Genomic DNA, 26,507 nt, shown 5'->3' with positions numbered 1-26,507 from the left:
ATTTACGAAAGGCAAAACCATTTTGCACTACAAGTGCACTTGAAGTTGCAGTGAAAGTACACTTGGAAGTGCAGTCACTGTAGATCCGAGGGGGACATGCAAGGAAAATAAAAAATAGCATTTTAGCTTGCACATGATTGGATGATAAAATCAGCAGAGCTTCCCCTCCTTTCAGATCTACCCCTCAGATTTACAGCGACTGCACTTCCAAGTGCACTTTGTACTTGTAGTGCAAAGCGGATTTGCCTTTCATAAATAACGCCCTATGGCCCAGATTCTCGTCCAGCAGGGTAATTTTGTGCGGGCGTAACGTATCTGCTTTTCGTTACGCCTCCGCAACTTAGACGGGCAAGTGCCGTATTCTCAAAGCACTTGCTCCGTAAGTTGCGGTGGCGTAGCGTAAATCAGCCGGCGTAAGCCCGCCTAATTCAAATTTGGATCAGGGGGACGTGTTTCATGTAAAACTACTGTGACCCGACGTGATTGACGTTTTTGCGGAACGGCGCATGCGCCGTCCGTGGAATTTCCCAGTGTGCATTGCTCCAAAGTACGCCGCAAGGACGTCATTGGTTTCGACGTGAACTACATATATACTAGAGTAGAGAAGTAGAGAAGTGAAGACTACAGATAAACAGATACAACTCATGGAGAAGGATTTGTTTAATTTCTGTGTATCACATGAGGCCAGTCACTTCACTGGGTCTATAGAAGGGTTTACAACCACATTAACTCTGTAATAGGATATAGTGTTTGGCTGTGCACAGGGCCAGTGATATGCGAGAACTATAATACGGTCTGATCACATTCTTGGCCTGTAACTGTTCACATATATGTAGACGTAAATGACGTCCAGCCCCATTCACGGACGACTTACGCAAACGACGTAACTTTTTCAAATTTCGGCGCGGGAACGACGCCCATACTTAACATTGGTACGCCGCACTTATGCCTCATATAGCAGGGGCAACTATACGCCGGGAAAAGCCCAACGTAAACGTCGTCGGCCGCGCGTACGCTCAGGAATTCACGTATCTAGCTAATTTGCATACTCAACGCAGAATTAGACGGAAGTGCCACCTAGCGGTCAACAAAAAAATGCAGTTAAGATCCGAGGGCGTAAGAGACTTACGCCTGTCGGATCTAATGGATATTTATGCGTAACTGATTCTAAGAATCAGGCTCATAGATACGACGGGTCGGATTAGGACTTACGACGGCGTACATGGCGCTGCGCCGTCGTAAGTCCTTTCAGAATCTGGGCCTATGTGTTCTACTAAAAAACGCTGAGGGTTTATTACTACTTGCATGAATAAGAACTACTAGTATTAAGCCAGGTTCACATTGCTAACATTGTAAAGTGCGGTGCAAACTTTTGGAGCCATAGAAATCCTGTATGATAATAATTGTTGCGATGCGATTTGGGTACAGCACGATTTATCCGCTTGATTTTAGGTGCTTCCATTGACTATTATGCTGAGCGCTTTTGTGAAAGCGCATCAAAGTCCTACATTCTACATCTTTGATGCGCTTTCAGTAAAATGCATAGTCTAATAGAAGTCAATGGGAAGCGCATGTAAAACGCAGATACAATCGTGGTGCAGCCAAACTACAGTGCACCCATGTGAACCCAGCTTTAAAAATAAGAGCAAGGGTGTCCCTTTTTCAGACATATAGGCATATTTAGACATACAAATGTAAATGATATGAGCAGATTGCAATGGGAGAACGTGGAACCAAACACAAGCACCTCTACCACTCTTGTGCTTTTAATTGTCGCCACACATGAACAATTCTGACCCCTCCAGCAGCCCATAGCCACCTGCTTAGAAGAAAACCATACCTTGGCAAAAAGCAAGTTGAGTTGCTTTCCTGATCCATGGTAACCACCCTGGGAGAGAAATAACTTGACCTGTTCCTGGACCTGCTCTTCATCCAGATGCCAACAGTTCTCATCGTCTATACTGGCGCCGGCTGTCGGATCTGGAGCACCTGTTCACATGGAGAGACAGCTGGGTATTAATGCACAGGCCATGTATAGGGAGCCATTTGATCTATGCAGGGTCAGCATTAGCAGTTTCACCAATAGGATATCTTCTATTATAAAGACTTTAATAGCAAACCAGGCATGCAGTTTTGCAGTTACACCAAAAAACAAACAGTTCTTTAAGATGCAGAAATGAAGTATTAAACATATTAGTTCTAGTAGATATTTGCTGTAAAACAATGAAACTCCTTAGATAGGAAGGCTTCTCTACTTCTACAGGTGGCATGATTTCCAAACGTCAGGGTTTGGCCAAAGAGCTTTTAGGATGTATTACAGAAAATGATAGGAGTAAGGAGCAGCGACTTATCATTCAATGCCATGAACAGTCCCATTTCCCTACTTTTTCCTTCTATATAGCATCCCGCACATATCGCAATGCAATCAAGAGTCAGCCATTCCCCCATCCCACCCGTGCAGTACTGATGTGAACGGCTGAAGGTTTTTTACTTTCATGAATTCTATGCATGAAGGCAAAAAACCTGCAGGACAAGCTTCCCCGATTTGAAAAAACTTGGGACCCCTGGATCACCTATCTGACGGGGACAGTCTCGTGGGATCTGAGGCTAACCTCTTAGTGCCCTAGGAGAGGCTCGCTGTCTCTTGCCCCTTTCTTCTCCTTTTCCCTACTTATTAAACCCTTTGGTAGTTTGGGGAGTGATGTAGGAACGCTGGTCCCACTCCCTGTTTGAAAACATAGGGCTAGATTCAGCATTGATTTACGCCGGCGTATCTATAGATACGCCGCGTAAATTCAAAGCTGTGCCTGTATTCAGAAAGCAAGATACGCCGACATTAGCCTAAGATCCGACTGGCGTAAGTCTCTTACGCCGTCGTATCTTAGGGTGCATATTTACGCTGGCTGTCGTTTTCGGCGTAGAATATGCAAATGACCTAGATACGCCGATTCACACATTTACGTACGCCCGGCACTATTTTTTTACGTCGTTTACGTTAGGCTTTTTCGGCGCAAGGTTGCTCCTGCTATTATGAGGCGTACGCAATGTTAAGTATGGACGTCGTTCCCGCATCGAATTTTGAATTTTTTACGTTGTTTGCGTAAGTCGTTCGCAAATAGGGCTGGACGTAATTTACGTTCACGTTTAAACCAATGACGTCTTTGCGGCGTACTTTGGAGCAATGCACACTGGGAAATTCCACATGCGCCGTTTCGGGAAAAACGTCAATCACGTCGGGTCACCACCCATTTACATAAAACATGCCCCCCTCATACTCATTTGAATTAGGCGCGCTTACGCCGGCCCCATTTACGCTACGCCGTTGGTGTCATTGGGAGGAATTGTGCCCTTCATTGGTGTCATTGAGGGGGAATTACGCCTCACGGTTGGTATCAGTGGATAAAAATAGTTTACCAAGGGCTGGATAAAAGCAAGCAATGGGCCACATCTGGCCCCTGGGCCGCAGCTTGAGACCATTTCTTTAAAACAAAAACCACTGCATCTTTATGTAGCATAGTGAAATGTAATTTGTTATCTCTTTAACCATACCCATTAATCCTTTCAGCAATATTGCTTATAGATCACTTCCTGAGAAAGGTTGGCAACCCTGTGATGTACCTGTAAAATGCACAGTATGGTCATCCTTCCTCCTCTGCCGCCATAAGAATATGGTAGGAGTGGTAATGAAGCTTTTCCCCCCTCGGTGTCTAACATAGTCACAGGGTTGAACAAGACCCTCATCACTGCTACAGCTACTAAATCCCAAACAGCCCAATATCTTTGAATAGAAGACACATGCAGGGAAAGCAAGCACATGAAATTGGCATAACATTACCGCAAAGGATGTTCCCAGCCTCACCTGTACCTACCCACATTTGCTACCCTGCAGTAAAAGAGTGGTCACATAACTGCTGGAAAAAAAAAAGATAGTGAAAAAAAAAAGGGGGGGGGGGTAATAACGATCAATTACCTGACTAATGGTACATTTACATGTTCCACTAGCACTTCACTTTACTGGCAGCGTCTATTAGGCCTGACAGCGGCTTTAAAGTGCATGCCCATGTATTACCTAAAAGTGCTCCCCAACCTTCCTCTCCCCCCTCCATAGTGTGCGTCACGTTCTCTTCTACTTTGTTCCTGCAGCAAGAACAGTTTTTTTTGTTCCCTGTGATATCATTAGTAAAAGCGTTGCAGATGCTAAAAGTGCTGGTCATCTTGACACAGGCTCGCCGCCAGAACTACATCTCCAGAGAGCCCTTTCTTACATAAAGTGTGGGAAGACTCTTAAGAGTCCAGATAATAGCAATGCATTACTGGAAAAGATATGAATGTATGCATGAAGAGTGGGGCAGAGAGAGGTGAGTGATAGGCAGGGTTCTGAAGATCAGTAGGTGGGGCCAACAACACTGATTGGGAATTTATTGCAGAAAAGAGAGATAATCAATCTGTACAACTGACCTATACATTTTGGGATGCTCTTTGCTGGTCTATTGAAAATGCTAGTTGCCTGGCAGTCATCTATACTTGAAGCCCCTCGCTTGAACGTGCACACAGCAAATGAAAATTTGGGTAAAAGTACAACTTTGGACCCTTTTACACATCCATTTTTTGGATGAAATACGGACATACATTAATCCCTATGGGATAGCGGGTGTCAGCAGATGAACCGGACCGCTATGGTCCGATTCTGCAGACGGAGGAAAATCCTATTTTTCCATCCGTCTGCAGATCAGGTGAACATGGACAGACGGTCTGTGTATATGCGATCCCCCCATAGAGGAGAGCGGAGATCTGACAGGGCGGTCCCTGCACAGTGTGCGGGGACCGCCCTGTCATCTGCCGGTCACTTGTCGGTATTGTTCCCCTATCAAGATGGTTCCTGTAAGGACTGTGCAGGCGCAATCCCTGCCGACGGAAATCTCCGAACCTCGGTTGGCATCCAGGCTCATTCCTTAACATCCCAGTGGATTGGAGGATGTTAAAAAAAGAGCCAGAAGGCCGAGCGAGCGTAGTGACGTCGCCCTGGAGGTTCGGTGATTTCCGTCGGCAAGGATTGCGCCTGCGCAGTCCTTACAGGAACCATATCGATAGCTGGAACCATATCGTCAGATCACCAGGTCAGCGGGGATCAACGGAGCGATCCCCGCTGAGCAAGCGGATATTTAGGGAACGGATCCTCACGGGATCCGATAGTGTGAAAGGGCCGTTCCTCATCTCAAAGTCTTCCAGATCTCTGGCTCGAAATATTGAAAGCATTCAAGCCGTTTCATTAGCATAACAGCCCAGCAATAACATTTTTGCTAAGGGATCAGCACTAGCAGGCTATTAGGATTCTCGCATGCCTGTTTTCTATTTTTACCTTTCTGCATAAAATCTCTGCCAATGAACTAAAATGCAAAGCAAGTGAAAAGCCAATCAAATGTGCGGCAACACACTGCAACCAGAATTAGTCCTTCGCCGTCCGATGGCTGGCTATGGGATTCTGCCATTTTCACGACTTCAACTGAACAACCCGTATTATCATGTGTCTTATTAATCTGCATGAATGTTATTGCACTGTGATCCCTGACATGGGCTGTCCCTGCTGCTCTCAGCTATTCTTTATCTTCTGGAAAGTTTCCCGACAGGACTTCTTCACAGCCCCTCTTCAAAAGGCTGCAGATAACGGCCTACACACAGGAGGATTGAGCAGCTGCTGTCAACGTATGTTCCTAATATCACCTTGCAGAGAATCCTAAATGTTTTATTACAAAGGGAGCACCGCATACTAGTTGCTTGATCATTGGGATAAAACTGCATAGTCTTCTCATACATAATTAGTAAGCCATATTTCACGTCTACCACCACTTAGCACTTAGGAACTCCCATCAGGATACTTACAGTATATGGTCAGTCTCAGCCCAAGCTCTTCTAGCAGTGATCAGAAGCCCAGGCGAGGCCAGTACAATACAGAAGTAGGGCTCAGGCCATTTGGGGAAGACCTCGCGCACACCAGTAAAGTACAAAGCTACCTCTCTCCACCTTCTACTGAGGATTTGAGTATTTATTGATACTCTCCCATCGGAAGTGTAATAAGAGGACTGTCGGGCTCTGCATAATCCGCATACTCTGATCCAATCGCACGTTGCTTTACTATCTAGCAACCTTGATAGCCGACTCCTTGGCCTACAATCCATGATCATCATTGAGATTGTCTTATATACATACGTGTGCCTGAGGAAGCCCCAATGGGCGAAACATGTAGGACCCACTGTATATAACATTATATAAGTCAACCAATGGTGAATTACAATCTCTCATATGATCATGTTTTTTAGCTTTGTTTGTATAATTAACGTATACTATTAAAACTATATTTTTTTATATCCAAATTTTGTCTTGTTATATGATCTCTGTGGTTCCAGAGCTAATATTTTTGATTCCTTGATAATTTCTTGGACATACCCAACTTGCATTCGCACAGTCCCATGCCCTATCCCTTAATTGGGAACATATATTCATTTTTCTACCAGGGACGGTAATGCATTTGGCTACCTGTGTTGTTTTCATATGTGCAAGCTCTCTATATATATTTCCTAATTTTAAGTACAAAGCAGAAGTAATACACCTTCCAATTCCGAACCATCACCAATCTGAAAGCCTGTGCTGGGACATCTACTCCTGCCCGAGAAGTACCCAGGGACTTGCATCCCTAAAATGCAGATCTTGGAAGCCGACTTGTATATAGAAGCAATTACAATAGAAATATGGGAGCTGCAATTGCCCACTTTATGAAGGTTGAGCACACACACACACACACACACAACTCAAGCAAGCGGCCAGGAATGTTGACACCTGACCTGAATACTTGTCCTGGGTCAGTGACTTGCTAAGCACCAAACCTATACCTGCACATTTCCCCCATGTCCCTTTAAAATGCTGCAAGTAGAGAAATACTGGTTTATCGGTCAGCAATTGCCAAACAGACACAGGGCCTCTGCTGTTCTGAATTCGAACTATTGTTGTCAGCCATGTTTGTCTTCTCTTTGGGAAAGGAAACCGTCTATTAAAAAAAAAAAGGAAGGGATGGGAATCTGACCCTACAAAATTCTGGAAAAGTTAACATTCCAGAGTGTTCAGTGCCTGGCGATAACACCTGTATTCCTTTCCTTTGTGCTCTGCGAGTAAGGCAGCCAGGGCCTGGTTCCGCTTTGTTGGGTGGATTATTAGGGTTTAATACATGATTTAGTGATGTTTCTACAGCACACCTGTGACTACCAAGCACAGCCTAAACAGCTCCCGTCACATACCTGAGCATTGAGCTCACAGGCCTGAAGGTAGTCTCCAAACAAAGAGCAACTGTTCAGCCAAACAAGCAGCTCCTCTTATTTGGGAGCAATTAGGACATTCTTCCAGACTTATTAGCTCCCCCTCAGTCATCGGAGAATGGCGTACGGCACTTGGGTGAAAAAATAGAAATAAAAATCACAATACATGGCCCAGCATGAAAAGCTACATGATGTTGGATCTAGGGCTGCAACAAACGATTATTTTCATAATCGATTAGCTGGCCGATTGTTTCGATTAATAACTTAAAAAAAAAAAACGATTTTGCGGCGATTTGCATTTTTTTGTGGCCAATTTGTTGTTGGGCGGATTCAAAAACACAAATTGCCGCAAAAATGCATTACATGCTTTTCTGCAGCTTCTCCATTAAAGTATAATGAACCATAAAAACAAAATAGCACCGTTTTGCATTAAAAAAAAGTCCTTGCCGTTTCCAAATACTCAGCAGCTGAAAAAATCATGGATGTGAACGTGTCCCATAGGAAACCATGTAACTGAACTGTAATGTGTTTCTGCAAAAAGCACCAAAAAACACAGAAGTGTGACCCCGGCCTGAGATCTTTAGTAACATAATGGGGTTAAAAAAAACTATAATACAAAAAGAGCAAATAATCACTACTGTAAGGGCCCTTTCAGACGTGCGGACTGCACGTCCGCTTTTTCATCCACCCGTTTGCGGATCAAAAAGGGACATACATTGGTCCCTATGTGATTGCGGGTGTCAGCGGACCCGTAATCACCTGCCTCCGCAAAGATCCGATTTTGCAGACGGAAGAATGTCCTGTTTTCTTCCATCTGCGGATCAGATCGGATGAACACGGACACACGGTCTGTGTTCATCCAATCCCCCCATAGGGGAGAGCGGAGAAAAGACAGGGCGGTCCCTGCACAGTGTGTGGGGACCGCCCTGTCAGCCGCCGGCTCAGTGGGGATTTTACGGAGGATCCCTGCTGAGCTTACGGACACACTAATTTTAGTTTTTTTTTTAACTCCATTATGTTACTGGCCGATTAATCGATTATGAAAATTGTAATTGATTCATTTCATAATCGATTAGTTGTTTCGGCCCTAGTTGGCTCTATATTTTGTCACCCTGTATTAATAAATGATAAACAGAATCTGGAGTAGCTTTCATTTACACTTTTCTCATGTTCACCACATCTTGCCAGTTGTCCCTCATTCTGGTCTGATCTATACAAGCATACCCCACTTTAAAGTACACAATGGGGTTTATTTACTATCGCTGGAGAGTGCAAAATCAGGCCCACTTCTGCATAGAAACCAATGAGCGTCCAGGCTTTATTACCAAAGCTTAATTTAACAAGCTGAGGTTAGATACTTATTGGTTTCTATGCAGAAGTGAGCCTGATTTTGCACTCTCCAGCGATAGTAAATAAACCCCATTGTGTACTTAAAAGTGGGGTATGCCTGTATAGTTGTATATAAAATGCCCTTTTTATCTTAAAAAAAAGTGTTTCTCAGACCTAAACCTTTCATCCGATTTCAAAATTGCTGCAAGTGTAAATTTCAAAAGCCAGTATAAAGGAATAGTAGTGCTAAAATAAGCACTCTTATTTTTTTGTGCAATTCTCCTTTAAGGAGGTGTGACAAAAGGTGTGTCCTATGCCTGCATACTTTTGCTGATAGACGTCCCTCATTCCCATCTCAGAAAGTTGGGAGGTATGCAGTTTTGGCAGATATAGCAACCCAATAGAGGCTTCTAGCTAAAGCAGGCCATCAACGATGCAATTTTCTCTCTTAGCAGTCTATGGGAAGTACTGCAACTAGTATCAGGTTAGAGCAGAGCCTGTTGATTTGTATAGCAAACCAGCTGCATGTTTATTTCCCTCGCCGATGGCTTCTCTGGCCAGCACATGTAGGTAAAGAGACGTCCCATGAAGACTCCAGGAAGTGGTCACAAGACACAGACCCCATACATTAGGGTGACCAGACATCCCCAATTTCAGGGGACAGTCCCCTGATTGAAGACACTGTCCCCGGACCAAGTCTGTCCCTGGTTTTGTCCCCAGATTGGATTTAATAGGGGCAGGGGCAATTTCAAAGACAATCAGTGCAGAATTAAAATAAAAAAAATTGAATTACACACCCCCGCTCCGCCGTGCCTACTAGCATAGGGGGGTTGTATTTTTCCCATTATCTGTGCCCCTTTCTGATGATCATGTGCTGGTCGGAGCGGAGGAACTATTTCTTCAGTTTCGGGCGCATGCCCATTTAGCTTCGCTCACATGTTCTTCTGCTTTGGCTCAAATCCCGGCCAGCCACCTGCCTATCTCCTTGCCTTCCCAGGTGGAGTGATCTTCTTTCGCTCCCCATCCAGTAGTAGCTGGGGCTGTGAGGCGGGCGGCGATGGGCAGAGTCACTGATTGTTGCCATTACTAGTAAAGAAAAAATATGTCCCCGAATTTCATTTTAAAAATCTGGTCACCTTACCATACATCCCAACTTTTTGAGATGGGAATGAGGGACACATCAGCAAAAGTATGCAGGCATAGGGCACACCCCTTGCCACACCCCCTTACCGAACAATTGTACAAAAAAAAAAAAAAAAAAACCCACGTGCTTTTTTTTATCACTACTATTCCTTTATATTGGCTTTTGGAATTTAGAAATTGGATGAAAGGTTTAGCGCTGTAAAACACTTTTTGATCGATAAAAACTGCATTTTATAGACATCTATATAGATCAGACCAAAATGAGGGACAAATGAGGAGGAAAGAGGGACAGAGGGACATTGCTCCAAATCAGGGACAGCCCCTCGGAATCAGGGACAGTTGGGAGGTATACACAGACCCCAATGCAGTGGGAAGAATCACTCCCGTAAGCAGATATTCAGCTGGTGGAAAGTGTGATCAGAGCAGCACAAACACCACAGAAAAGGTCATGGAGTGTTCTGGGTGATTCATTCATATGCCACTTGCAGTTTTGAGTATGTTTACTCGTCCAGAAAGTCAAGTTGTACCTGAAACTAGTTCAGAAGGTGAGGGAGGAAAAAAAAAAAACAGTATATATACATCTATATACACACACACACACAATGGAAATGAATTGAGGTGGCTGGGGTTGATGTGAGAAAATTCATATATGACCTTATTTTTAACTAACACTCTTGTCCCCGTTCCATAAGAGCGTGGGTATGGGGACAACATAAGAGCGTGGGTATGGGGACAACATAAGAGCGTGGGTATGGGGACAACATAAGAGCGTGGGCGTGGGTATGGGGACAACATAAGAGCGTGGGCGTGGGGACAACATAAGAGCGTGGGTATGGGGACAACATAAGAGCGTGGGCGTGGGGACGACAGCACAGAAATAAGGTGTCAGGTTTGTACAGAGTGGTGACAATGACTTGTCACCAAGAAATGTCTCTTTTTCCTATGACTGGGAGATCCCTTGCTTTGTTTTACAATTACAAAGATGAAACGGTTCTGAACCGTAGACAGCCCTTTCTGGTAACATCCTCGACCTAAAATGAAAGCAAAACACTTTGAACTAGTTGTAGAATTGTGGAAGAGGCCGGCACCAACCATACTCCGGGTGCTAAATGACAGTTAAAGGAGAACTCTAGGCTAACATCTAGGATTAGGGTTAAAACTGGTTTGCGGTCTTATCTGCCATTTTTTCTTAGCCAGTCTGATTTACACACCTCTGCCACACAGCACAGCCAGGATGATCATGTAAAAACTCACCTTTTTCGATGGGCTGCCTGCAGCAAACATGTATCCAGCACTCGTTGGCCCTCCTCTTGGGGAACTCCTGACTAATGTCCCCCCATACACCAAGTGAAGTGAACAGCCTCAGCTGATACAGAGATGAACCAAATCTCCCTATATAACTTTTACATCCATATCTGCTGTCTTCACATTTATATACGGTTTAGAGGGTTGAGATTGTGTTAGGAGATTTTCTCTTTCTGGTTAACACAGAGTGTGATGTCTGGGCATAACAGCTAAGATAGCTAAAATTGTTGATTGGAGGAAAGGCACACACCCCCTCTCCTCATAGGCAGAGACTCTCAGAGGTGTTTTGGAATAGGGCCTGCTCTCTGCAAATCTATTTTAGCAACCTAGCCTGACAAAAGATTCAGGCTACTTTTGTCTAAAGTGTCTAAGAATTTGTCAGGAGTTATCAGGCTGATAAAACTAGAAAGTTCAGGAGAGAGCTAAGGGACTTGGCTTATTGAAGAGAAATTACAAAATACTGCAGATATATGTGCCCAGCTCAAATTTCATGAATCCGGTATACATCCACTTTAAAGAGGAGCTCCACCCTAAAGTGGAACTCACGCTGATCGGAACCCTCCCCCCCCTCCGGTGTCACATTTGACACCTTTCAGGGGGGAGGGGGATGCAGATACCTGTCTAAAGACAGGTATTTGCACCCACTTCCGGCCACAACAGTCTCAGGCAGACTGCGGGCATGACGTCACCTCCCGCTGCCCCCCCCCCCCCCGTTGTCTGTTGGGAACACTCGGCTCCCAGTACACAGCGGGAGCCAATCGGCAGGCGCAGCGTGACTTGCGCATGCGCCGTAGGGAACCGGGCAGTGAAGCTGGAGCGCTTCACTTCCTGGTTCCCTCACCGTGGATGGCGGGGGGAGCAGCAGAGAGACGAGCGATCGCTCGTCCTCTGCTGCGGACGGTGCTGGACTCCAGGACAGGTAAGTGTCCTAATATTAAAAGTCAGCAGCTGCAGTATTTGTAGCTGCTGGCTTTTAATATTTTTTTTTCATGGCACATCCGTTTAAGTCTTCCTCCTCAAGGCACCCAATAAAAACCTCACTGGCCCTGTGCCAGTTGCTTGTATACATTTTCATACATGTGTTTTCTGGCCAGTAAACGTAGAATAGTGCAATAAGGCTGTAAGGCCCCTTTCACACTGACAAGTTTTTCAGGCAAAAAACAAATCGTGCCCTTCAGTCTTCAGCCCGAAGGCTTTCACATTGAAGCGGTGCGCTAGCAGGACCTCTCCAAAAGTCCTGCTAGCCGCATCTTTGGAACGGTATGGGAGCAGGGTGTTTACCGCTCCATCCCATTGAAATCAATGGGAAACCGTGGTAATACCGCCTGCAATGCGCCTCTATTAACCCTTTAATAGAGGCCGTTAATATGACGGTATAGCGGTGCTAAAAATCGCACCGCTATACCGTCACCGCACCTCCGCTGCCCCGTGTGAAAAAGGCCCAATAGCGGCTGGGAGTTTGTTTCAATGCAGGAGCTACCTCAGACATTAGTTACGTCTGAAGTAATTGAGGCTTTAATCATCATCATCCTTTCTTCACCAAGGCCGGCCAATACATGGTTTGAATCCTGCTGAAGCGGCTGAGATTCAAACTATTAATGGGCCGGCTGAATGTACCGAGTAGAAATGGGCTTGGGCGTGTTCGTAAAACTAGTCCCAACTCACCTGTCCGATCCCGCCAGGAAGCAGACACTGCACACCAGTTACCAGTTCTTAGACGTTGTTGCTGCGCTAGTTTTTCTTTCTCTTTAAAAGAGAAGTATGTTTTTTGTTTTTGATTCATACTTACCTTGGTGGATGGAGCATCAGACCAATGCTGCGTCTGTCCCCCCTGTCTTTGCACTAAGAACCGAGCCACCGAACATCGCTGAAGTCTCGGTTTTCACAGATCCCAGAGAGGAGAGCTGCCGACTGTCAGTCAGTGTCTCTCCTCTCTGATCCTCCATGCTCATTGGAGTGCTGAGCTGTGGAGGGGCGGGGAGAGGTCGTCTCATCGGCTCACTGAGATTGCCATCGATTAAGGCAGCTGGCGGATCCAGACTTGTGACGTCGGGATCAGCGGAGAGCGGACTTCAGACAGCTCTCCGCTGAAAACGGGTCACAGGAGTGCAAAAGTAATTGCACTCCTGTGACACAGAGGAGAAGCCCAGCCTAAAAAGCTCAGGCTGGACTTCTCCTTTAAGGCATTCTCTTTATTTTCACCTTGTGATCTAGGCCGGTAAGTCTGTTATTTTTCAAATTCCTTTTACCAGACCAAGCTGTTCAACAAAAAAGCAGTTAAATGGTTGAGACAAACCAAATAACACCAGCAGGATGCTTACAATGGATAGCTTTTCTTTATTTATGTAAAACCTTTATCCCAAAAGGAAACACAAAGTCTGTTGCCAGCTTTAAAACGCGTTAGCTGGAGTTCGATTTTTAAAGTGGAACTAAAGTCAAGCAAATACTCACTTATTCTTCAAAGGTCCGACGCCTACAAAGTATTTTGCCAGTGCTGGCATCTCCTCCCCAACTCCTTCCGGGTGCCAGTCTTAATTGGCCAAGTGTGGGATGACCTTACTCATTCTGGTACACCAGTGCTGTGCCAGAAACGTAAAGAGCTCCCTGTATGCTTTGCATTGCACAAAAAGCAGGTAAATACTGTATTCTGTTGCAGCAGAGACATTGGGGTTAATTTACTAAAGGCAAACAGTCTGTGCATTGCAAGTGTACTAGAAGTGCAGTTGCTCTAGATCTGAAGGGAAGCTCTGCTGATCTCTATCATCCAATCATGTGCAAGCAAAAATGCTTTTTTTTTTCCTTGCAAGTTCCCCTCAAATCTAGAACAACTGCCCTTGTAAGTGTACTTGCAGTGCACAGACTATTTGCCTTTAGCAAATTAACCCCATTGTATGTCAAGTTCGGGACAGACAAATGCTGCTATCCAGACACTCCCATGCCTCGTACACACGACCGGGTTTTTCGGTGGGAACACTGTGAGGAGAGCTTTTGGCCGGAAATCCCGGCCGTGTGTATGCTCCCTCGCAGTTTTTCCGACGGGAAAACTTCCAAAATCCGCCGTCAAAAAAAAGACAACCAGCTCTCTTTTCTCCCGGCGGGATTCCCGACTGACTTTTTCCTGTTGGAAATCCCGAGCGTGTGTATGAGGCATAAGACAGCAAAGTGTGTTACCAGCCAGATCACCGCTTGAAGATAAAAGGAATAAAAGCCAAAAAAATAAAACTAATGCAGCCACCTTACGTAAGGATTGGCAATCTTTGCAATATATACCACTTTTTTGGGGTTTCAAATTGCTATAAACTGCATACAAAGCCCAAAAAATCTCTTTTCAGTAGAGAAGGATTAACCACTTGCCGCCCGCCAATGACATATCGACGTCGGCAAAGTGGTTGTAGAATCCTGACTGGACGTCGTATGACGTCCTCAGGATTCTGAGCCGCTGCGCGCCCCCGGGGGCGCGCATCGCGGCGATCGTTGTTGCAGGGTGTCAGTCTGACACCCCGCAACACTGATCAAGGTAAAGAGTCTCTCACGGAGGCTCTTTACCACGTGATCAGCCGTGTCCAACCACGGCTGATCACGATGTAAACAGGAAGAGCCGTTGATGGCTCTTCCTCACTCGCGTCTGACAGACGCGAGTAGAGGAGAGCCGATCGGCGGCTCTCCTGACAGGGGGGGTTCGCGCTGATTGTTTATCAGCGCAGCCCCCCCTCGGATCGCCACACTGGACCACCAGGGAAGGACAAAAAAAAAAGTCTAAAAAAAAAAGTCTGGAAAAAAAAAGGTGCCACAAATGGGCACTGACTGGCAACATGGGGAAATCAGTGCCGCCCCACAGTGTCCATCTGTGCCACCCATAAGTATCCATCAGTGCCACCCATAAGTGCGGCCCATGAGTGCCCATCTGTGCCGCCTATGAGTGCCCATCAGTGGCGCCCATTAGTGCCCATCAGTGCCGCCCATGAGTGCCCATCAGTGCCGCATACCAGCGCCGCCAATCAGTGCCACCTCATCTGTGCCCATCAGTACTACCTCATTGATGCACATCAGTGCCATCTCATCAGTGCCCGTAATTGAAAGAGAAAACTTACTTATTTACAAAAAAATTAACAGAAAAAAATAAAAACGTAATTTTTTTTCAAAACTCTGTCTTTTTTTTAGTTGTTGCGCAAAAAAAAAAAAAAATCGCAGAGGTGATCAAATACCACCAAAAGAAAGCTCTATTTGTAGCATGACCGCGCAATTGCCATTCAAAGTGCGAAAGTGCTGAAAGCTGAAAATTGGCTTGGGCGGGAAGGTGCGTAAGTGCCTGGTATGGAAGTGGTTAATACCTTGCCTTTTTGTGAGTGCTATATTTGTTAGTATTCCCTTTGTTTCCTGTCCTGGAGACATGCACGTTAAAAAATAATAATAATAATAATAATGTTTTGGGGTTTAACGCTCGCTATTTGCAGAATTAATGTACGATTTCAATTCTCAGGCATTACTAAAACCCAATACACCCAATACATGTTATCAGGTCTGCAAATATTTTACTTGCCTTCAAGGACTGACGTCCTCAGACATTTGGGCCCATTAGTTAACCAATCATTTTCAGCCTCAAGGATGTCACTACATGTAGAGTGTATATACTGCATTCTTATAAGAACTGGTTAGAAAGCGGCTCTTTTGCTGCAGGTGCCTCCCAGGCAGTTTATAGTAAATGTGTTTTAGGGCTAAAGCCTCCAATCAGCCAGAGGAGGAATGTAAACTTGCATGAGAGGACACAGACTTGCCAAAACAGAGACTAGCAAACTTCAAAGCAGAGCTTATTAAAAGAAGGAATTTGGACCCTTTGCTAAGGTACTTTAGATAATGTGTGCATTTGTTTATTAAGAAAGTTACTATGTGTTTGCTTTCACTGCTGTGATAAGATTACACTTAGCTGACAGCATCATTACCAATATCAGTCAGAACAACCTGAGCAATGGCTGAGCAATTTCTATGCAAGGATTCTATGGAAGCTTGATGGGTCACAGAGGACATTAATGTGAGAACTCCAAGGTAGTCAAGCCATTGACCTTAGATGGTTGACCACCCATAAACAGAGGATGGCCAGACATACATGCAAGCGACTCATATTCCAGGTATGGATATTTTATGCATGGTTACAATAAAGTGGTTGTAAACCCTTTACAACCACTTTTGCCTACAGGTAAGCCTATAATAAGGCTTACCTGTAGCCGTAGGTACCGTGAATTTCTTCTAAACTTGCACAGTTTAGGGGGTATTCACTGTATATGCATGTGCCAACGTCATCGGCACATGCGCACTGAAGAAATGGCTCGTGCGTGGCTGCTGTGCGGTGACCGGCTGCTCCCGCAACCACGGGCGGGAGTGACGCCATTGTGGCTCCAGCCAATCACAGCGCCGAAGCATGCAAACCCAGAAGTAACATTCCACAGACATATCGCCCATCACATCGGCGTACGGGGACTGCTGCAACAGCATCGTTCTAAGGCAAGTATTTCATAATGAGCTAGTATGCGATGCATACTAGCTCATTATGTCTTTGTCTTGCAGGTTGTTTTTTTTTCCCAGATTTTACAACCACTATAAGTGATACTAAAGTCTATTTTTTTCCCCCTATAAAAATAACAAACACATTATACTTACTTGGTCTGTTTTAGTAGATTTGCACAGAGCAGCCGGATTCTCCTCTTCTCTGTTGCCTCTTCTGTGCTTCTGGCTCTTGTTGAGTGTGCCCACAGCAAGCAGCTTGCTATGGGGGCACCTGAGCCGAGTCAAAGCTCCCTGTGCCCATTCAGACACAGAGTCCCGTCCCTCTCTCCCCCGATTAGCTAGCTGACTTTGATTGACAGCAGCGGGAGCCAACCGCGCCACTGCTGTATCTCAGCCAACCAGGAGTGAGAATCTCGGATGGCCAAGACACTCATGGACATCACTGGACAGAGGGGGACCTCAGGTAAGTATTAGGGGGGCTACTGCATACAGGATTTTTTTTTCTTAATGCATAGAGTGCATTAGGATACAAAAAACTTCTGCCTTTACAACCACTTTAGTCCAGCTTGCAGGAAAAAAATATATATATATATATATACACACACACACGCACACACACACACCGTACCTGGCCAACCCCCCTAGAAGCTGCAAATCCCTGAAGTAGACACCGTTACTCCAGTGGGTGCCATGCATGGGCGCCATGCAGAGAATAGTTTGCAATCATTGAGGAAAATGCAAACCAAGCATTCTCTGATCAGACAATTTGGAGAGCATGAAGTCACTGCCCCCCTGTCCACCTAGTCCAATCAGATAATGGTTTGAATTAATTCAGAAGATCCAAAGCATTTTGGTAAAGCCTGGTACACACTGACAGCTTTATTTTGTTCAATCCAGCGGGCTGAAAAAAAAAAAACTAACTATGCGATTTTAGTACAGTGATCTGCCCGCTGTGCTATTGTGTTCGGACAATAGCTACAAGTGCGGATCAGATGCCGATAGGCTGTGTTTTTTCCAGCATGCCCGTTCAACAGAAGTCAGACGTTCAGCCAGCTTCCATCAGGTATGGCCGCTGCACACAAGGGCCAAATGTCGCCTGGTTTCTGTTGAACTGCCCAACATTCGACCTGTGTTTACCAGGCTTTAGCATAATGCAGCTCCTCGGCAAAGGACCCAACTTCCAGAGGGAATTCATCAAAGATCACATTTTTGAAGCACAGAGCTCAAGCTGCAACTCATACACGGAAGTGGACGACTTCCTCTATGGCGTCTAGTTGGGGACAAGCTTCCAGAAACATACCGGCCTTCTCTCCCACTGACTGAGTTCCCCTGGAATAGCTGGGGGTGTCTTGGCGTAGGTAGAAGTTTGCACACTTTGTCTAGGTGGCTCGAATCTTGTGGCACAGCCAGCTGCCATAGAATGCCTGCAGAAACCTTTAGCATACAAGGTAGTTACAATTTAAAGATACAGGCTACTGATCACGTACTTTACTCAGTCTGTCACTAACTGCCATTCTAATTATAGAATTTGTTTAAACCTTAGGAACGAGTAAGGTCTATTTAGGGTTTTCCCACCTACTGGTCAGACAAACCCAAGTGAGTCTATATTATCAGTCAAATGTATGCAGTCTCAACACTTCCCAGCCATAATCAAACAAACAAAGGAAAACCAACACGATGCCTCTCCAGTACAAACTACCAAACTGCTAACCGTCTACATGAAAAACATAGCAGGGGTGAAAAGAATAATGGGAGAAAAGCCTCGATTTTATTGTTAGAGGGGACATAGTCTTGGTGCCTGTGGCGTGCCTGTCTCCATGAATTTAGAGCGTCAGACCTTTATAGCTTTCCCTCGGTTGTCTCCATTTACAATGTGTCAGACGGTCCAGCCGACCTTTGTTTAAAACGTGTGTGAATTGACTGAAAGAAAAAAAGACCCGAGGTGTAATTAGGTTACTGTGTAACCAGCACTGGTAATGGCTGGTGGGTAGTACTGGAATATTTCGAGCTGGGAGCTATATTAAACAAATGAACGTTGCAGGAACTTGTTTAGCCGAGACCTCTAGAAGCCAACATAAGCAAGGCCTACGTTCTGTGTAGCTGTTCAAAGTTTTAGGGGTCCTGGGATGTGTCTACAAAGCGCTCACCTGTCATAGGGTTAGCACCCATGCCTTCAGTGACGGCAAAGGTTTTTTTTCTCTCAGGAACCCAACGGTGGATTTGTGTACTTTGGCTTACGATAGGAGTGTTTTCACTGCTCTAAACTGGCTTTTATAGCTCTGCACTAGTGTCTTTATTTCAAAACCACCTGTATGACTGCATGCAGCTTTGGCCTGCTGTGCAGCTATGTGCTCCCAGTGACGCAGGCGCTGTCACAACTCCTGATGACTGCTGCTGGAAGGTGGAAAAAGACACGTCCAAGTCTCTCGCCGAAACCTAGTGCAGGAGCACAAAGGAGACTCAGAATGACGGAACAGGAATCGCGCCAATAAGAGCGCAAACTATTACCAAGGTCTGTTCTGAAGATTGGAGGTTTTAAACCAGAGGAATCACGATTTTTGTAATCATTTTTAAACCATATAACATAGTTAGAATTACTCTGAAATGGCTAAACACTATACAGAGACATTAGGCTATTCTATTACATACCGGGGACACCAAAGGCCTACGACACTCCTGACAGACTTAAGGCCTGTACACACGATCGGATATTCCGACAACAATTGTCCAACTGATGTGTTTTGATGGATAAGCCGACCGTCTATATCATGGGTCTTCAAACTACGGCCCTCCAGTTGTTCAGGAACTACAATTCCCATCATGCCCAGTCATGTCTGTGAATGTCAGAGTTTTACAATGCCTCATGGGATGTGTAGTTCCGCAACAGCTGGAGGGCCGTTTGAGGATCCCTGCTCTATATGCTGCATCGGATAATTGTTGTCGGAAATTTCCAAATGTTGGCTGCGCATGCTCTCAAATTGTCCGACAACAAATGTGTTACGTCGGATCATTCGATCGTGTGTACACAAATCCGTTGGACTCAAATCCAAAGTACAAACACGCATGCTCAGAAGCAATGCTAACCATAAGATAACATTATCAGAAGTTGCCCAAAGGGTGGCGCTAAAGAGCTGAAAAACCATGTAGTACGTCTAGTACGTTCGTGTTTGTTGGCTGAAAATGTTCTGCCGTGTGTATACATACCAAGTTCACGGACAACGCCCTTCGGAGAAAAATCCACGGATTTGTCCGATGGAAGTCCGATCATGTGTACGAGCCACTTCAGCGGTGAACCAATGAAAATGGCCCATCGGACCATTCTCATCGGTTTGGAATGACCGTGTGTACGCGGCCAAACAGGTCCGTATGACATCACAGACCTGTAACTAGTAAAAAATTAAAGAATCTATATATATAAAACTCAACGTGTGTGTGTATGTATGTATGTATGTATGTATGTATGTATGTATGTATGTATGTATGTTCCAGCATCACGTCCAAACGGCTAAAGATATTAACATGAAACTTGGCACACATGTTACTTATATGTCAGCAACAAACATAGGATAGGTGGTTTAACCCTTACCCACCCCCATTTGCCATGGTCGGGGTTTTCCTTTAAAGTCCCATTCAACTCTATGGGAAATACATGTTACTTCATAACTTCCAAACGGCTGTACATATTTCGATAACACTTGGTCACATGTTACTTATATGTCCACTTAAACTATAGGATAGTTCATTTATCCCTTAACTACCCCCATTTGTGAGGGTCGGGGTTTTTATTTAAAGTCCCATGCAAATCAATGGGAAATGTATGTTCCCACATAACTTCTGTACGCCTGGAGATATTTCAATAATACCTGGTACACATATTACTTATATGCCAAATAAAAATATATGACAGTTAAATTAACCCTTACCTACACCCTTATATAAAAGATGGGTATATTTATATTACTATGATTTTCCTCCCCAAAAGGTTAAGATAGGAAGACCGGGCAACGCCGGGTATTCAGCTAGTAAGCTATAAAGCTGAAAATCTGTCACATTGGTCATCCCAAGTCAAGCCGCTACTCCATCGCCATGCCAAAGGAAAATAAAATTGAGAGGAGGTGATGACAGTCAGGTCAGGATATACCAGGTAAAAAGCAAGCTTATATATTTTTTTACTAATAGGAGAGTTTAAACAGAACATCAGTAATAAGGCCGAAAATCTGTTTAAAAACACAAAATGAAACCAACTGAGAAAAACTGAAAGCAAAAGGAAAGCAGATTCTTTTATAAACCAACCAGTGGCATTCTAGCTATTTTTTAATAAAAGTTTAAAAACTAAAAACAAGCTTCTGATTGTTTGTGGTTGACAAAAGACATGTAAATTTATCTATTAAAAAAAATAATAATAAAAACTTGTAATGTGCTCCCATTCACTCAGCATACCTAACATAGTGGGGGTTCATCAAATTTCACTGCAAAAGTGGAAATACACTTTAACGCGACCCTGCCATCTAACTGAAAGTGATAATAAAATTTGTCCCAGTAAAGAAAAAAAAGTAAATGCTTGCTTTTCTTGTCACCCACATCACTCAACGTTGCTCTCCAAACAGCGGCCCAGAAACAGCCCCGTGCTTCCCTTTACCTGGCCCTTTGGACACTGATATGGGGCGCTATTCCTCCCATTGATACAGATAGGGTGGAATTTCTCCTCCTATGGACTACATACTTTTTTGGCCCACCAATTACCAAGCCTGAGGCTTACTTTTTAGGGCCAGTTCCCTTCACATGCAGTTCAGTCCGTTTTTTGTTTTTCTGCATCAAAAATGCATACAAAATAGGCTATATGGTTTCCAATGGCATAGTTCATGCCAGTGCAATCAGTTCCAGAAAAAACAAAAAGTAGAACATGCTACATTTTTCCTGCACTGGAACATGGTAAAATGCATTAAAAATGCACATTATTTTTTTTTTTAAAACGCACCAGACCCCAGGAAAAGAAGAAAAAAAACAGGAAGCATCTGGAATGCATCAAAAACGCACTGGAACGTCTCAAAATTGTGCATGCAAGAATGCATCCGAAATGGACCTGGAGTACGTTTTTGTGGTGTGAACCAGCCCTCACTGCTGGGACAATTTTCTACTCTGGCCACAATAAGGTCCCCTAATGTCTGAAGGACAGTAAACTGGTTCTTTGTTAAAAAACATTTTGGAGCCCCTTTTCTCTATTGATCTCCGTGTCCCCCTCATATTGCACACAGTGATTCCTCCTGCACTGTTAGATAAAATGACATGGTCACTTTAACACACTAAAAAAATGTTTTTGTCTTGTTTTTTAAATAAACAGTTCATTAAATTCATATTAGTAAAATGTAAGAGAAGTAAAAAGCCAAGCAGAATATTTGAAATATTTTCTTTAAAGCGGAGCTCCACCCTAAAGTGGAACTCGCGCTGATCGGAACCCGCCCCCCCTCCGGTGTCACATTTGACACCTTTCAGGGGGGAGGGGGGTGCAGATACCTGTCTAAAGGTATTTGCACCCACTTCCGGCCACACGTCTCGGGCAAAAGACGGGTTTTTCCCGACTTCCCCCCATTGTGTGCTGGGAACACTCGGCTCCCAGCACACAGCGTGTGAGCCAATCGGCGGGCGCAGCACGACTCGCGCATGCACCGTAGGGAACCGGGTAGTGAAGCCGGAGCGCTTCACTTCCTGGTTCCCTCACCGTGGATGGCGGGGGGAGCAGCAGAGAGACGAGCGATCGCTCATCCTCTGCTGCGGACGGCGCTGGACTCCAGGACAGGTAAGTGTCCTAGTATTAAAAGTCAGCAGCTGCAGTATTTGTAGCTGCTGGCTTTTAATATTTTTTTTTTTAATGGCACATCCGCTTTAAGGTATGCTATGTGAATGAGAAATACAATTAGGTGGAATCCCAAATTTGGCTGAAAAAGTGGAAATTCACTCCAATGTTGTCATGTTACAGACAGAAGAACAGGAAGTGAGGAGTTCACAGAAGAAATAAGAACATTTAAAAGCAAAATGGAAGGATGAGGTAAGCGAAGGAGGACTGCACTAAGGTAAAGGAAGCTATTTAGGAGAAATATTGTACTTTTACAACCCCTTTAAGGCCCCTTTCACACGGGCGCCACCGCCTGACGGACTCTTCTTGCTCAGTGGGAGATCGCTCTGCTGAGCAGGCGGATGACAGGTCCGTCTCCGCATTGCGGAAACGGACAGTCCCGCTCTCCTCTATGGGGGAAATTGGGTGAAAACAGACCGCCTGTCTATTTTCATCTGATCATATCCAATCTGATCCACCAGACAAATGGAAAATAGGACCACCATCCATCTGAATTTTGCGGACAGGATCCCCACTATCTTGCAGGGGAGTGCCCGATCAGATCCACCTGAAACACTGACAGATGGACCCGATTGGACAGCCCGTGTGAAAGGGGCCTTAGGCTAGCTACAGATAAATCGATTTTTTTCTCGTTCAGCCACCCCCAAGAAAATAAATAAAAAGGAACCGACTCCCCATCCACACAATTGTGTTGGATGGAGGAATCCTCTTTGCTGAGGCTTTGTTTTCTAACAGTGGAGACTCTCTATCAGAATACATTGATCAGAAGCTGCAGTCCATTGGCTGAATCTGTGGATTGAGAACATTTTGCCAACTAATCTGTTCATTAGATGGACTTCTGTTGAGCAGGAGCAGCCACACATAGATCAAATTCTGTCAGTCCCTGCTGAACCAGCTGAAGTTCAATCCATCTATGGCCAGCTTCATAAAAATAGAGAGATTGGACTACTGTAGACACAGATACCAATATTAGTTCCGATAAGGAGCACTCATGCAAATGCTACCTACCTAAAACCAATACCTTTGCGGTGCCATTTGAGCCCATAAAAATGAATGGGCTCAAATCGCACTGCAAAGCATTACATGCGATTGGAACAGGAATGCGGTGCAAATCCTGTCCAAATCGCATGCGGTTTTACCTATTGCTCCTGTGTAGGGCTGCAACTAACGATTATTTTCATAATCGATTAGTTGGCCGATTATTGTTTCGATTAATCGGATAACCGCCTTAAAAAAAAAAAAAAAATAGCATTTTAAAAAAAATTTGGGCCAATTTGTTGTTGGGCAGATTACAAAACACAGATTGCCACAAAAACACATTGCATGCTTTTCTGCAGCTTCTCCATTGAAGTATATTGAACCGAAAAAACCCGAAATAGCACCGTTTTGCGTTAGAAAGTCCTTGCCCTTTCCAAATACGCAGCAGCTGAAAAAAAAATCATGGATGTGAACGTGTCCCACAGGAAAACATGTAAATGAACTGTAGTGCGTTTCTGCAGAAAGCACCAAAAAACAGAGGTGTGACCCAGGCCTGAGATGTTTAGTAACATAATGGGGTTAAAAAAAACAAAAATAAGTACAAAAAGAGCAAATAATCGCTACTGTAAGGGGTTCATTGTTTTACTGTGGGACAGTGAAAGTACCATATTTATCGGCGTATACCGCGCACTTTTTTGCCCTGAAAATCAGGGCAAAATTGTGGGTGCGCGGTATACGCCGATACCCGCGCCGAGTTTGAATACTGCGCCGACATATACCGAGCGCAGTACACTTGTGTATTGTCGGGCAGTCTCGGGTCCTCTCGCGCTGAACTCGGCGCGGGAAACAAGCGGGGAGGATGCCGCAGAAGGACGCCGGACCCGACGAAGAGGACACCCGAAGCCGCAGACGGACGCCGGACCCGACGAGGCCGCCGATGGACGCCGCGCAAGACACCAAAACTGTAAGTACAAAAAACTTTTTCCCACAGGAATTCGGGGCAACTTTAGGGGTGCGCGCTATACGCGGGAGCGCGCTATACCCCGATAAATACGGCAATTTGCTTTTTTGTACTATAAAAGGGCTAATTTTAGTTTTTTTTAACCCCATTATGTTACTGGCCGATTAATCGATTATGAAAATTGTATTCGATTAATTTCATAATGGATTAGTTGTTTCGGCTCTACTCCTGTGTGAGCCCAGGCTTGTCATAGTAACTTCAGCCTGGGTTCACACAGGAACGGCGGGGGAAACCACATGGATTGCACCGCATTCCTGCTCAGATCACATGCAATTCTTTGCAGTGCGATTTGAGCCAATCTGTTCTGTATGGGCAAATGGCACGGCAAAAGGCAACGATACTCTGCATTTGCGATTACTTGACCTAAAGTATGGATACTCGCTGTCAAAAAAAAAAACTGTTTTGGTGCAACCCTAGTAGACACAAAAAAAAATAAAGAAAACCACCAAAGTGTGCTGGGGGGGGGGGGGGGGGTTTGGGGGGCTAGGAGGTCTGCTTTGTAAAATAAAAAGCTTTCCTTTTGCTTGTTAAACACACAATAAAGGGTACAGACACTTGAGATAAGAGGACCAAGAGGAACCCCCTTCTTTTTTTTTTTTTTTTATGAAGGGGAATCTTTTAAAATGTGAAGGGAGCAATACACTAGCTGGCTAAAGCAGACAATGAAAGGGTTACCAGGAACTGCCATTCATCCTGGTATCTGTTTCAGTAGCCCAGTTGGTATTGTTATCTAATCAGGACAGTGTCCTCCCCAGGGAGAACACATGGAGAATATCCTGCTATGTGGACACACAACATGATCTGCTCTGCGGTATTGGAAACATGGTATAGGGCCGGGTCTTCATGACACCATCTGAAGGCTCATGGCTAGGATTAGGCTGCTATTATTCTATTATTTATACAATGCATGTAATTGTCTGTAGACTGGAGAAGGGCTTGTTCTCACAAGTTCAATTTATTAAACCTTCTACGGTTCTGTCAGTCTAGAACAAGTCTTACTAAAATAATTCTAAGCATAAGCCCTAACAAATGTATTCCTGTACTGTATACAAACACATTGCGGTCTGGCTGGTTCAGTGACAAGCAGATCACAGCAAGAGCTCAAAGCAAAAATAATCTGCATTCATTTCAGGCTGGTGGATGCAGCTTGCTGAACTTCCAGGTCAACCTTCTGCCCCATGGAAAGAGCCTACATATGTGGATTCTGATACAGTCAGGTGATTCACCTACTTAGGTTTTGGCAGCTTAGCTGCAAGAAGGGTACGGCACTCATTTTACACCCCCTCCAAATGAAGAAATGCATCACAAAGCAGAACCCTGGCTTAGAAGACCACATTGTACTATATTATAGTTCTGGGACAGTGAAACTATGACTATTCTCTGCCAATTAAGTCACTGCTCAGAAAGAAAGCAGGCTGGTGGTTTACAAATGGCTTTATCTATCACAATTTACTGACAGATTTCCTTTAACATCTTTAGGACCTCTCGCTTGCATTGTACTGTGGACAGGCGGCTCCTACAGTCACAGTGACGTACCTGTACATGACTGACCTCTTTTGGGTACAGGGCGTGCAGGGAGAAGGAACAAATAGACTTTTGCCCACGTTCACATTGGGCTGATTTGGCATGCAATTTGACTTGTCAAACTGCATGCCAAATCGGAGCATATTGCTGGCAATGGCATTGTCTGAATCATTGCGATGCCGCACCAATTCCCAAAAGCAGTTTCTGTACTACCTTTGGCTACTTAGGGGGAAATTTCAATAGACATATGTGCATTAACCAGCACAGATATCTGTCAAATCGCCCCCGAAGTCAGACTGAAATGCCGTTTGAAGTCATGCAAGTTTTGTGTGAATGTGGGCTTTAGTAAAAAGCAGCACATAATACACACATTTAACCCTTGTTTAGATCGGAGCAACTTGTCATGCGATTTGACAGGTCACCATGAACCACCATGCTCGACTACCTACAGTGAAGCATGGTGGTGGGAGTTTCATTGTCTGGGGATGCATGAGTGCTGCCGGTACTGTGGAGCTACAGGTCCTTGAGGAAACCATAACTGCCA

At 44.7% G+C, this 26,507-nt stretch overlaps 1 protein-coding gene across 2 annotated transcripts in view; it reads right to left on the bottom strand.

Annotated features, from left to right (window-relative positions):
* Positions 1 to 26,507, bottom strand: part of ZSWIM6 (zinc finger SWIM-type containing 6) — a 192,395-nt gene that overhangs the window by 83,769 nt on the left and 82,119 nt on the right. For both annotated transcript variants that reach the window (XM_040339750.1, XM_040339744.1), the window contains exon 3: positions 1,841 to 1,989. In XM_040339750.1, the coding sequence (XP_040195684.1) occupies positions 1,841 to 1,989 (149 nt within the window). The remainder of the gene's footprint in view (positions 1 to 1,840; positions 1,990 to 26,507) is intronic.

The sequence above is a fragment of the Rana temporaria genome, chromosome 1 (assembly GCF_905171775.1).
Source record: "Rana temporaria chromosome 1, aRanTem1.1, whole genome shotgun sequence".
In the NCBI taxonomy this organism is placed as follows: Eukaryota; Metazoa; Chordata; class Amphibia; order Anura; family Ranidae; genus Rana; species Rana temporaria.
Note: the sequence above shows the minus strand (reverse complement) of the source record. Positions and strands in the feature narration are given on the sequence as shown.